This window comes from Salmo salar, chromosome ssa12, assembly GCF_905237065.1.
Source record: "Salmo salar chromosome ssa12, Ssal_v3.1, whole genome shotgun sequence".
NCBI lineage: Eukaryota > Metazoa > Chordata > Actinopteri > Salmoniformes > Salmonidae > Salmo > Salmo salar.
In genome coordinates, this window is record NC_059453.1 from 23,843,722 (window position 1) to 23,857,387 (window position 13,666).

The window sequence follows — 13,666 nt, forward strand, 5'->3', positions numbered from 1 at the left end:
GGCCTGGAGAACTGTAACCTTTCAAATTCATAGTCAGCTATGGATGCCAGGACTGACCATCCATGATATAAACAATTACGTTAACACTATATAACCTCAAAACACGGTTAACATTTTGTTTATTAACATTGGAGTATAACAAGCTTATACTTGCTCATGAGGCATTTATACATTACATTCAAGAATCAATGGGTATATATTCATTTATAAGTTCAAAAATGGATGTAGCTTTAATTGACTGTTTATCGAAGAAATATCCAAGTTATTGTGCAAAGTGGAGGTAGCAGCAGGATTACATTTGTGTAGTTACACTTTTTAGACAGTAGATGACAGTCGTGCTCCTTAAGAAAATGGCAGAAGAAGAAGACGTCATGACGTTTAACGGAAGTTTGAAATTACGCGCCACAAAAGTCATGGATGAAAATTATTTTATTCCACCATAACATTGGAGTTGTCTATGAATTGTAGCTATTTAGCGACAGGATTGTTGAACGTTTTATAACACAATTTGACTTTTTGGAAGTAAAATGTCTTTACTCAAACCATTTAGTAAACTTCCTGGACTAAACACGGCCAACATACTGGTAAGTAACGTTGTCCTAGGTAGCTAGCAAACATAACGAATTACCAAAGATTCTTATCACTAAACCAATTGTGACATTACTGCTATCCAGATTATTGATACATTTACATACACAGAAGTCAACATTTGTATCTATGTTTAGTTAGTTGACACAACACCGCTAACTCACCCGTTGTTACTCAATGAATGTGTTTCTTATTTCAGCTGGTGGAGAACGAAGAGCAATTTCAGCAGAAGTTAGCTGACACTGTTGTTCTTCAAGAGAAGACTGTCAACGTCAATGTGTAAGTACTGAATTGAGTTCTCAACTAGCGAGCTAGGTAGGGGTTTCGACTAGATGGTATACAGCTACGGACGGAAGTGACTTTTCGTAGCATGTTAGGAGAATCAGGTTAAAAAAAAGGATTAGGGTTAACTAAAATGCTCTCCTAACCTGCTACGAAAAGTCACCCTGACGAAAGTAGCTGTATACCATCTAGTCACAACCCTTCTAACAGTCTTGTATTCTTCTTTCTGTACCAGAAGGTTGGCCAGAAGCCTCCCACTACCCATGGAAAACGAGGAGTCTCGGCCACGGATAGATCTGGTGGTTTTCATCATTCACCTAACCTCAGAGCTCAGGTATATTCACATACAGACAATAAGAACCATACATGGGGAGATGGGCCTATTGTGTGGCTTTACTGGCCTCTTCTTCCAGTGGTAATGCTACTGCTTTTCTCTCTCCTCAGCTTCCAGTCAGCAGAGACCTCCCTCAATTATTTAGACCCAGGTTACTTCCAGGGCAAAGTCTGCTTCCTGGTTACCAGTGGTAAGGAAAGGAACTCGCCTGTCTATCCTTCTCCTTTATCCACCTTTCATCAACACTTATCACAATTAATATTTTTTTTTTTTTAAATTTGTACTTTTACCCCGTTTTCTCCCCAATTTCATGGTATCCAATTGGTAGTTAGTCTTGTCTCATCGCTGCAACTCCTGTACAGAGTCCTCCGAAACACAACCCAGCCAAGCCATACTGCTTCTTGACACAATGCCCGCTTAACCCGAAAGCCAGCCGCACCAATGTGTCTGAGGAAACGAAGGTTACGTATGTAACCACGGTTATGTGAGCAATATGGATCACTCCAATATATTGGTATCACTCCGCGGCGGAGGGATACCTCCGAGGTGAGGATTTACAGATTTACTCCCGTGTGCACCTGTGTCACAGCTGGGGTCCGCCCCTATATATAGACCCCATGGCTGCAACACACGTTCTCTACATCATTTTTGAGGTGCCTCTATTTATTCTTATTGTTTTTTATTTTATTTTACCTTTATTTAACCATGTAGGTCAGTTGAGAACAAGTTCTCATTTACAACTGCGACCTGGCCAAGATAAAGCAAAGCAGTGTGACAAAAACAACCACACAGAGATACACATGGGATAAACAAACATACAGTCAATAACACAATGGAAAAATCTGTATACAGTGTGTGCAAATGAGGTAAGGCAATAAATAGGCCAATAGTGGCAAAGTAATTACAATTTAACAATTTATGCTGGAGTGAGATATGTGCAGATGAGGATGTGCAAGTAGAAATACTGTTGTGCAGAAAAACATGGGGATGAGGTAGGTAGTTGGATGGGCTATTTACAGATGGGCTGGGTACAGCTGCAGCGATCAGTAAGCTGCTCTGACAGCTGACGCTTAAAGTTAGTGAGGGAGATATGTCTCCAACTTCAGTGATTTTTGCAATTCGTTACAGTCATCGGCAGCAGAGAACTGGAAGGAAAGGCGGCCAAAGGAGGAGTTGGCTTTGGAGACGACCAGTGAGATATACCTGCTGGAGAGCGTGCTACGGGTGGGTGTTGCTATGGTGACCAGAGAGCTGAGATAAGGCGGAGCTTTACCTAGCAAAGACTTATAGATGACCTGGAGTCAGTGGGTTTGGCGACGAATATGTAGCAAGGACCAGCCAACAAGAGCATATAGGTCGCAGTGGTGGGTAGTATATGGGGCTTTGGTGCCAAAACGGATGGCACTGTGATAGATTGCATCCAATTTGCTGAGTAGAGTGTTGGGCTATTTTGTAAATGACATCGCCGAAGTCAAGGATCGGTAGGATAGTCAGTTTTACGAGGGTATGTTTGGCAGCATGAGTGAAGGAGGCTTTGTTGCGAAATAGGAAGCTGATTCTAGATTTTATTTTGGATTGGAGATGCTTAATGTGAGTCTGGAAGGAGAGTTTACAGTCTAACCAGACACCTAGGTATTTGTAGTTGTCCATATATTCTAAGTCAGAGCCGTCCAGAGTAGTGATGCTAGTCGTGCGGGCAGCAATCGATTGAAGAGCATGCGTTTCGTTTTACTAGCTTTTAAGAGCAGTTGGAGGCCACGGAAGGAGTGTTGTATGGTGTTGAAGCTCGTTTGGAGGTTTGTTAACACAGTGTCCAAAGAAGGGCCAGAAGTATACAGAATGGTGTCGTCTGCGAAGAGGTGGATCAAAGAATCACCCGCAGCAAGAGCGACATCATTGATATATACAGAGAAAAGAGTCCGCCCGAGAATTGAACCCTGTGGCACCCCCATAGACTGCCAGAGGTCTGGACAACAGGCCCTCCGATTTGGCACACTGAACTCTATCTGAGAAGTAGTTGGTGAACCAGACGAGGCAGTCATTAGAGAAACCAAGGCTGTTGAGTCTGCCGATAAGAATGCGGGTATTGACAGAGTCGAAGCCTTGGCCAGGTCGATGAAGACGGCTGCACAGTACTGTCTTTTATCGATGGTGGTTATGATATCGTTTAGGACCTTGAGCGTGGCTGAGGTGCACCCGTGAACAGCTCGGAAAACAGATTGCATTGCGGAGAAGGTACGGTGGGATTCAAAATGGTCGGTGATCTGTTTGTTCTCTTGGCTTTCGAAGACTTAAGAATTGCAGGACAGGATGGATATAGGTCTGTAACGGTTTGGGTCTAGTGTCTCCCCCTTTGAGGAGGGGGATGACCGTGGCCGCTTCCCAATCTTTAGGAATCTCAGGCGATTCGAAAGAGAGGTTGAACAGACTAGTAATGGGGTTGCAACAATTGCGGCAGATCATTTTAGGAAGAGAGGGTCCAGATTCTTTTAGCCCAGCTGATTTGTAGGGATCCAGATTTTGCAGCTCTTTCAGAACATCAGCTGTCTGGATTTGGGTGAAGGAGAAGTGGGGGGCTTGGGCCAATTGCTGCGGGGGGTGCAGAGCTGTTGGCCAGGGTTGGGGTAGCCAGGTGGAAAGCATGGCCAGCCGTAGAGAAATGCTTATTGAAATTCTCGATTATCAGTGGTGACAGTGTTTCCTAGTCTCAGTGCAGTGGGCAGCTGGGAGGAGGTACTCTTATTCTCCATGGACTTTACAGTGTCTCTAGCACCGTAGAGGATTGGAGTGATCCGTATAGCTCACATAATCGTGGTTACATATGTAACCTTCGTTATGTTTCACTATATTGGATCTCTCCAATATATTGGTATACCCGTACCAGATTAGTCGGTGCTAAAGGGACCTGGCCAGCCAGCGGCAAAGTCCCAGTGCGGCACCAAGATGCAGGGACCGTCAATGTGGAAGCGGGGTCCCAGTACAGTCCCCGGAAGGGGAGGCGACGCCCAGGACTGTTGAACCCACCGCAGAGGGAGGTGCCACATTTACCCGACAGTACCTGCTGGCCGCAGCACAGATCTCAGCGAGGGGCATTCCTCTCAGTAGAGCCCAGGATACAGCCACACCTTGTGTTGAATGTGCCACCACAGATCCCAGCACTGGCATGCCAGCCAGGCGGTATGCTGTCGTAATCGTGTGCACGATCCAGTGAGAGAGCCTCTGCTTTGATAGTCCAGCCCCCAGGACTCTCTCACCATAACAGACAAAGAGCTGGTCTGTTGTTCTCACTGACCGTGTCTGCTCCACATAGGCAGCCAGTGCCCTCACAGGGCACAGCATGCCGGAGGGAGGCCCAGACTCCCCCGCCGCTGCCGGGAGGTCATAAGCAGACAGGATAAAAGGGATGTTCACATGCCTGTCTGACAAAACCTTGGGGAGGAATGAAGAGTTGGGGCGGAGAGATATACTCCTCCCACCGGGGTCCATCCGGTAGCCCTCAGAACTTACTGAAAGAGCATGGAGCTCACCCACCCTCTTCATGGAAGTAATTGCTACCAAGAAAGCCACCTTCATAGAGAGGTGTTTCAGGGAGGCAGACTCGAACGGTTCGAAAGGTGGCTTTGCCAAAGCTGCCAAGACCACATTGAGATCCAAGTTTGCCATTGAGCGGGTTCTAACTGGACGCAGGCGACAAACCCCCTTCATAAACCTGCAGACCAAGTGATGGCGTCCCACTGGCCTGTCCATCCACCCCACATGGCAGGCAGATATTGCAGCCAAATACCCTCTGTGTTGAGGCTGCCAAGCCCTCATCCAAGCGAGACTGCAGGTATTGGATGACATACTGCACCGCACATGACTCGGGCACAACCTCAATACCAGTGCGCCAAGAGCAGTCGGCGCCCTTGCGCTCTGCATGGTGCTCATTATACGCTCCTGTAGTCCTAACATGGACCATTGGTACCATTTAGTGGCCAATCCCACAGACTGAGGCGGTGCGGCCTCGGATGCCTGAGACAGCAAGTCTGGTCTCAGGGGAAGTTGCCAAGGTGTCCCAGACAACAGACACAGGAGAAGGCTGAACCAGGGTTGTCTGGGCCAGTATGGGACCACCAGAAGCAGACAATGCTCTTCCATCCTGGTCCTGTCCAGCACAGCCTGGATCAGGGGAAAAGGGGGGAATGCGTAAAGCTCCAGCCCTGGCCAATCGTGAGCCAGAGCATCCAAGCCCAGAGGCCCTGGTGGCTCCGACATGTACCACAGGGGACAGTGTGCATTGTCCAGGGATGCAAACAGGTCCACCTGCACCCTCCTGAACTTGTCCCACAGGTGCTGCACCACCTGGGGATGTAGGCTTCAGTCCTAAGGTGGCGGGCCTTCCCTCGAGAGCATATCCGCTGTCACACTCAGAACGTCAGATATGTGCGCTATGCGTTGAGACGCTAGACGTACCTGAGCCCAGAGGAGCTCCTGTGCTATAAGATTGAGGCGGTGGGACTTTAGTCCACCCTGATGGTTGATGTAAGCCACCACTGTGGTGTTGTCTGTTCTCACCAGGACATGTCTTCCTTTCAGATGTGTAAGTAAAGACCGCAGGGCCAGCAGTACAGCTCAGCGTTCTAGTGTATTGATGTGCCTGCTGCTCCAAGGGGGTAGCCAACAGTTGCTGGCCAACCTGCCCTTGGTCACACACTCCCGAGCCAATCTGGGAGTTGTCTATGCTGACCAGCTCCCGGCGGTACATCCTCAGCATCTCCACCCCACCTGAGAGAAAGGAGCGACAGCGCCACCTCAACAATGCCCTGAGGCCCTGTGTGGTCACCCGCAGCTGGCAGTGATGGTGGCGCTTCGGGTGCAGCCGGTGGGAGTTGAACCACCGTTGAAGAGGCTGGAGGAATCATCAACGAGGCCGCTGTCAGCAAGCCCAACAGGCATTGTCAGGGCAGATACCACCCGCCCCTGCCGATTGTGGTCGATAAGATCGCCTCAACCCTTCTGCTGGGCCAGTCCAGTTCCATGCCAATGAAGGCCACCTTTCGGGTGGGCGTCAGATGACTCTTGTCATTTACTGTAATGCCCAGCCCGCCGATGTGGGTCAGGAGTATGTCTCCTGGGTCCTGGTCGGGGCACAAATCAGCCAATCGTCCAGGTAATTGAGGATCAACAATCCTCGCAACGTGAGAGGTGCCAGCACAGCGTCCATGCACTTTGTGAAAGTGCGGGGTGCCAAGGAGAGGCCGAAGGGAAGAACCATGAATTCGTAAGCCGTCCCTTTGAACGTGAATCGGAGGTACTGCCAATGAGCTGGGTGAACAGGAACATGAAGTACGCATCCCCAAGGTCCAGCATCACAAACCACTGGTCCCTGGACACGGCCTGCAACACGCGGCTGGGGACAGCATGTGGAACCTCAGTACCTTCAAGTACAAATTGAGGTTGTGGAGGTCCAGAATCGATCAAAACCCTTATTCTCTTTTTGAGACCACAAAATAAGTGGAGTAGAACCCACCTAGCTGTTCTGATGTCTCGATCCTGCGGATGGCACCCTTGCCGAGGAGATCTCTAGTCGCAGGGTTTTCTTCAGGGGGTTGGCCACCGTGGTGACACGAAAGGCACCTGGAGGACGGAGGCCGGAATTGGAGTCGGTACCCCTCGAGCATTGTGGATAACACCCAGGGGGACTCCACACCCTCCTCCCACTTTGCCCTTTGAGACCGGGAGAAGCGGCCGGGAAGGGTGTGTCAGGGGTCCTGCCGGGGCCCGCCTCTCCTCTGGCACCCCGAGCGCCTGGGTCTCCCATGCATGTTCCTATGGCGGTGACGGTAACAAAGGGAAGCCATAAGCGCAACGAAGACAATAAGGCCTCGGCGCAGGGGTCAGGCGCCCTGGGAGAGCTTATGTCGTGACCCCTTTGGAGGAATAGGAACCCGGTGAGGGATAAATTACCCAGTACCGCTGCAAAAACTGGGGAAGACCCGTGTGGGGAAAAACAGACCGTTGCTTCACCGCACGCTGTGCAGCTCCAGTTGTCGTCCCTTAGCACAAGGCGATGGGGCAGGAGAGGAACCCCACCCTCTGGAGCAGGGAAAGTAGACGAGACACCTCCATCACTTCCCGGAGGAGCTCCTATGTGCCCTCCTGCAGGTAGGCCTGCAGCAGCATGGCCGCGTTGGTAAGGCAGCCAAGAGAGAAGAGGGACCCATGTGTGGCTTTCAAGTCCGCATCAAATACTTTGGGGGGGGGGGGTCCCGCCTTTAGTCGCGGATTCCACCCTGGCAGAACTCTCCTGCAAGGGGAACAGGGAACAGCTGTTGTCGCCTCATGCCCCCGTCCAGGACTGGCAGCAGATGGGCTCTGCCTGCGGTGGCTCCGGCCTTGCTTCCTGGGAAGGGTACTGGGCCCAGTAGAGGGACTAACAGCTAGCTGCCGCACCACTCCTGCGGGAGGGAGCTCGTCCCCACCACACAAACAGGCATCCAGTAGGGCACTTCACTGCCATTTTTACATTTACATTTTAGTCATTTAGCAGACGCTCTTATCCAGAGCGACTTACAGTAGTGAATGCATACATTTTATACATTTCATTTCATTTTTTTGTACTGGCCCCCCCGTGGGAATCGAACCCACAACCCTGGTGTTGCACACACCATGCTGGCATTGCAAACACCATGCTCTACCAACTGAGCCACAGGGAAGCTGCCTTCTCCGTGTGGCTCAAACCCAGGCAGTGCATACACGAGGTATGCAGATGCCACCATCACACCTTTCACGAAGGGAAGCCATAAGCTCAGCCAAGCCAACAAGGCCACGGAGCAGGTGTCTGACGCCCTGGGAGAGATATGTCGTGACACGCGTGGAGGAATAGGAACCCGGTGAGGGATAAATTACCCAGTACCGCTGCAAACACCGGGGTAGACCCCTGTGGGAAAAACAGGCAGACAAAAAAACAACAACCAGGTAATGGATTTGATTTTTTTTTGTTGTTTTGTTTAAAGCCAATATTACCTACCGGTTTCATATCCAAGCAGTAAAAACAGAACCATATGGAGTAACACCCGTTAAGGAACATGCAGGATAATTAACAGAGAACCAGCAGCATGTTAAGGCAATTCACAACACGCATAGAACAAGCCAGTCAGCAAGTTGTGTAAGGTAAATTACAGTTTGTGGCAGCAAGAGCCACCAATATATTAATGCGCACGGAGTCGTAGTGTAACGCTAATGAAACGCAAGCATGACAAACCACGGGCGGAAGATGCAGATCAACCACGCACAGCGAGTGGAGCACTGAAGAGGGGCTTCCATGTGGCCAACTGCTCCAGGCTGCAAACAGCCAGTGAGTATACTTCCACACAAGATATTACACTTACCAGTGACTTACAAAGCGAACTTCAGAAAGTTTCTACCTCAAAACATACAGACGTCCGCCGATAAAATGAAAGAGAACGTGATGCGGCCATGGGGTCTATATATAGGGGCGGACCCCAGCTGTGACACAGGTGTACACAGAAGTAAATCTCTAAATCCTCACCTTGGATGTATCCCTCCGCCGCGGAGTGATACCAATATATTGGAGTGATCCAATATAGTGAAACACAATACTGTACACCTGGCGACCGTGTCAGCGTGCATTGCGCCCGGCCCGCCACAGGAGTTGCTAGAGCGCGATGGGACAAGAACATCCCTGCCGGCAAAACACTCCCCTAACCTGGACGACGCTGGGCCAATTGTGTGCCGCCCCATGGGTCTCCCAGTCGTGACAGAGCCTGGACTCGATCCAGGATCTCTAGTGGCACAGCTAGGACTGCGATGCAGTGCCATAGACCACTGCGCCACTCGGGAGGCCCTCACTGATCACATTCTATCATCATTATGTTGAAAGATTTCTATCATCTGTGTGTTTGTGGTGTGTCTGTGTCTCCTCCTCCAGCTCGTAATGTGTCAGTGCCCCCTGAGCGGCTGGTCTCTGTGAGGAAGCTGGCTGCATCCTTCCACTGCCCCTTACTGTGTGCAGAGGATCAGGTATGAGTTAACTGTATAAGTTAATGCATAGACATGATTGACAGGTAAAACACTATATTTGTATTTATTATGCATCGCTATTAGCTGCTACCAAGGCAGCAGCTACTCTTCCTGGGGTCTGGCAAAATTAAGGCAGTTATACAATTTTAAAAACATGATTTATTTGTATTTAACCTTTTATTTAACTAGGCAAGTCAGTTAAGAACAAATTCTTATTTACAATGACGGCCTACCTCGGCCAAACCCAGACGACACTGGGCCAATTGTGTGCTGCCCTTAGAGTCTCCCAATCACGTCCGGTTGTGATTCAGCCTGGAATCGAACCAGGGTCTGTAGTGACACCTCTAGCACTGAAATGCAGTGCCTTAAACTGCTGCGCCACTCGGAAGCCCCAAATACATACATTACAATATTTATAAGAGAATTCACAATACACTGTTTGCCCTCAGGCCCATACTCCACTACCACATATCTACAACACAAAATCCATGTGTACATGTGCGTATGTTATCATGTGTGTATGCATGCATGTCTGTGCCAATTGTTGTGTTGCTTCACAGTCCCTGCTGTTCCATAAGGTGTATTTTTTTATGTTTAAAAAAAATCTGATTCTACTGCTTACCTAATGTGGAATAGAGTTCCATGTAGTCATGGCTCTATGTAGTACTTTGCGCCTCCCTTAGTCTGTTCTGGACTTGGACTTTGAAGAGACCATGTCTTGTGGGGTATGAATAGTTGTCTGAGCTGTGTGCTAATTGTTTAAACAGACAGCTCGGTACTTTCAACATGTCAATACCTCTCACAAATACAAGTAGTGATGAAGTCAATCTCTCCTCTACTTTGAGCCATCCAAGGGCCAGCCGTGCTGCCCTGTTCTGAGCCAATTGCAATTTTCCCTATGTCCTTCTTGGTGGCACACGACTGAACAGTAGTCCAGATGTGACAAAACTAGAGCCTGTAGGACCTGCCTTGTTGATAGTGCTGTGAGTTTATTGTTTGTTTATTTCATGAAGCTTTTGTTATGAATAGACTGACAGGTAATACAAACTCATTATCTTTTATAAGTGTGTCATTCTGTTATTTCATGAAACTTCTTTTTTTCCATTATTTATTTCCTCTATCTTCCTTTCTCCACTCAGACACCAGAGGGCGTGACCACGGCAGCACACCGATTACTGGCCATTCTCAAGGTAGCGGCCGGTCTTGTCCCTATGGCAACTGGTCTCTACCTGTCCACCTTGACCCGCTGCACTGTGCCCTCTGACATTGACCAGCAGAACTTTGAGTGATCTTTGACCTTTAACCCAGTCCAGAACATCACATGGACGAGCCAAGTCTGGTTGACCAGGTAGTTAAATGGACTGTTACTTGTGCTCAATAGCTATCGCGGTCTCTAAAACAGATAAATGTAACAAGTTTATATAGAGTGGACTGTATGTGATATTGTTAAAATTTAGTTTGTATATACAGTATGTTTACCATGTACTTAGTACCTTTTTTTTAAAATACATTTTTGGTTTTGTTCACATTGTAACCATTTACAACAAAAAAATAGCTTTGATCCCATTTGGTATCTTTGTAAATATAATTGAGGTTACACACTAACCCTACATTTTAGAATGTCCCTTGTTGCTGTGTCAACATACTAACATTAGGTGGAGTGCCTGCTGCCTGACGAAAGCCATTGGTTCAATGCCTCCAAATTGCTTTCTGGTTGCTATAGAAACAGGATGATAGAAAGGACGTTGTTTTCTGGGATACACCCAACATAGTGACAAAATTGAACCATGCAACTGATGTCCCCTTACCTTTCATTATGTAGTGTTTCTTTGACCTATGTGAGAAATAAACAGCTTATGTAGTTGATACAATCTTAAAGATGCTTTTGTAAAATTTCAGCCAGTAGTTTTGAAAGTGCTCAAGAGCCAAAATGGGTTCCTGAAAATTGTGTTCAACGTCAACCATTTTGTATGCAATATATATTTTTTTTAATAATGCAATTCGTACAATATGTTACAAATGTGTATGTGCTTAAGATCCTGTTAAACCTCTTTAATTGTGAACCAGCTATTTGAAGACTCCTGACGTCACTCCTACCCGTCTCCCTCCTCCCACCTATTTCCTCTATAGTCTAAGTTCACATCCCCTTCCTGTTCAGATCAGGTATTTTGATAACCCCTGGTTGAAGATCTCCAGTGTGCTATCCCACTGGACAAAGACGTCAGTTCATTTTCATTTGATTGAGTTTTCAACTAACATAAATTCAACGTGAAATAAACATATTTGAACCATGTAATTGGATTCAGGTGGGTGCAAAAAAAATAAACATTCCCGAAACCCCTTTACAGTGAATACTTTTTTTGCATATCCAATAAGTTTTCCACATTGATTCAGCATCATCAAATGTATTTCAAATGGCGTGGAAACAACATACAGTTGAAGTCGGAAGTTTACATACACCTTAGCCAAATACATTTGAACTCAGTTTTTCACAGTTCCTGACATTTAATCCTAGTAAAAATTCCCTGTCTTTGGTCAGTTAGGATCACCACTTTATTTTAAGAATGTGAAATGTCAGAATAATAGAGAATTATTTATTTAAGCTTTTATTTCTTTCATCACATTCTCAGTGGGTCAGAAGTTTACATACACTCAATTAGCATTGCCTTTAAATTGTTTAACTTGGGTCAAATGTTTCAGGTAGCCTTCCACAAGCTTCCCACAATAATTTGGGGGAATTTTGGCCCATTCCTCCTGACAGAGCTGGTGTAACTGAGTCAGGCTTGTAGGCCTCCTTGCTCGCACACGCTTTCCCACTTCTGCCCACAAATTCTCTATAGGATTGAGGTCAGGGCGTTTTCATGGCCGCTCCAATACCTTGACTTTGTTGTCCTTAAGCCATTTTGCCACAACTTTGGAAGTATGCTTGGGGTCATTGTCCATTTGGAAGACCAATTTGCGACCAAGCTTTAACTTCCTGACTGATGTCTTATGTTCCTTCAATATATCCACATAATTGTCCTGCCTCATGATGCCATCTATTTTGTGAAGTGCACCAGTCTCTCCTGCAGCAAAGCACCCCCACAACATGATGCTGCCACCCCCGTGCTTCACTGTTGGGATGGTGTTCTTCGGCTTGCAAGCCTCCCCCTTTTTCCTCCAAACATAACGACAGTCATTATGGCCAAACAGTTCTATTTTTGTTTCATCAGACCAGAGGACATTTCTCCAAAAAGTACGACCTTTGTCCCCATGTGCAGTTGCAAACCGTAGTCTGCCTTTTTTTATGGTGGTTTTGGAGCAGTGGCTTCTTGCTTGCTGAGCGGCCTTTCAGGTTATCTCGATGTAGGACTCATTTTACTGTGGATATAGATACTTTTGTATCTGTTTCCTCCAGCATCTTCACAAGGTCCTTTGCTGTTGTTCTGTGATTGATTTGCACTTTTCACACCAAAGTACGTTCATCTCTAGGAGACAGAACGCGTCTCCTTCCTGAGCGGTATGACGGCTGCGTGGTCCCATGGTGTTTATACTTGCGTACTATTGTTTGTACAGATGAACGTGGTACCTTCAGGAGTTGGGAAATTGCTCCCAAGGATGAACCAGACTTGTGGAGCTCTACAATTTTTTTGTTGAGGTCTTGGCTGACTTTTGATTTTCCCATGATGTCAAGCAAAGACACACTGAGTTCGAAGGTAGGTTTTGAAATACATCCACAGGTACACCTCCAATTGACTGAAATTATGTCAATTAGCCTATCAGAAGCTTCTAAAGCCATTATATCATTTTCTGGAATTTTCCAAACTGTTTAAAGGCACAGTCAACTTCGTGTATGTAAACTTCTGACCCACTGGAGTTGTGATACAGTGAATTATAAGTGAAATAATCTGTCTGTAAACAATTGTTAGAAAAATGACTTGTGTCATGCACAAAGTAGATTTCCTAACCGACTTGCCAAAACTATAGTTTGTTAACAAGAAATTTGTGGAGTGGTTGAAAAACGATTTTTAATGACTCCAACCTAAGTGTATGTAAACTTCCCACTTCAACTCTAGATTCAACCAGTTGGTGCCTAGTGGGATATACATCCTCTCCTCCTCCTCATCGTTCTCTCCCTTTCATCTCTTAAGGTGTCTCTGTCCATCTCGTGGGTGTCTTCCTCTTGCTCTTTACCCCAGTTCTCTACTGCTCCTCAGGGTGATTCAGTGTGTATGTCGTGTCGTGACTGGTTTAAACATCTTGTTGATGTCTGTGTCGGCCGTTGTTGGCTCTAGAGACTGAGGGACCTGTTGCCAAATATTTTACATTTACATTACATTTAAGTCATTTAGCAGACGCTCTTATCCAGAGCGACTTACAAAATGGTGCATTCACCTTATGATATCCAGTGGAACAACCACTTTACAATAGTGCATCTAAATCTTTTAAGGGGGGGGTTAG

The 13,666-nt window shown here is 47.0% G+C and overlaps 1 protein-coding gene across 2 annotated transcripts; it reads left to right on the forward strand.

Moving 5' to 3' along the window:
* Window positions 1-359: 359 nt before the first annotated feature.
* On the forward strand, window positions 360-11,571 carry LOC106564547 (centromere protein M-like). Of its 2 annotated transcripts, none has more exons than XM_014130679.2 (6): window positions 360-584; window positions 788-867; window positions 1,106-1,204; window positions 1,315-1,394; window positions 9,135-9,226; window positions 10,366-11,571. In XM_014130679.2, the coding sequence occupies exons 1-6, from the start codon at window positions 528-530 to the stop codon at window positions 10,513-10,515; spliced, it is 558 nt and encodes a 185-aa protein (XP_013986154.1). In that variant the 5' UTR covers window positions 360-527; the 3' UTR covers window positions 10,516-11,571. The 2 variants fall into 2 exon arrangements, with proteins under 2 accessions (XP_013986154.1, XP_013986155.1); XM_014130680.2 differs by having other exon boundaries at window positions 404-584; window positions 1,109-1,204.
* The last annotated feature ends 2,095 nt before the right edge of the window (window positions 11,572-13,666 follow it).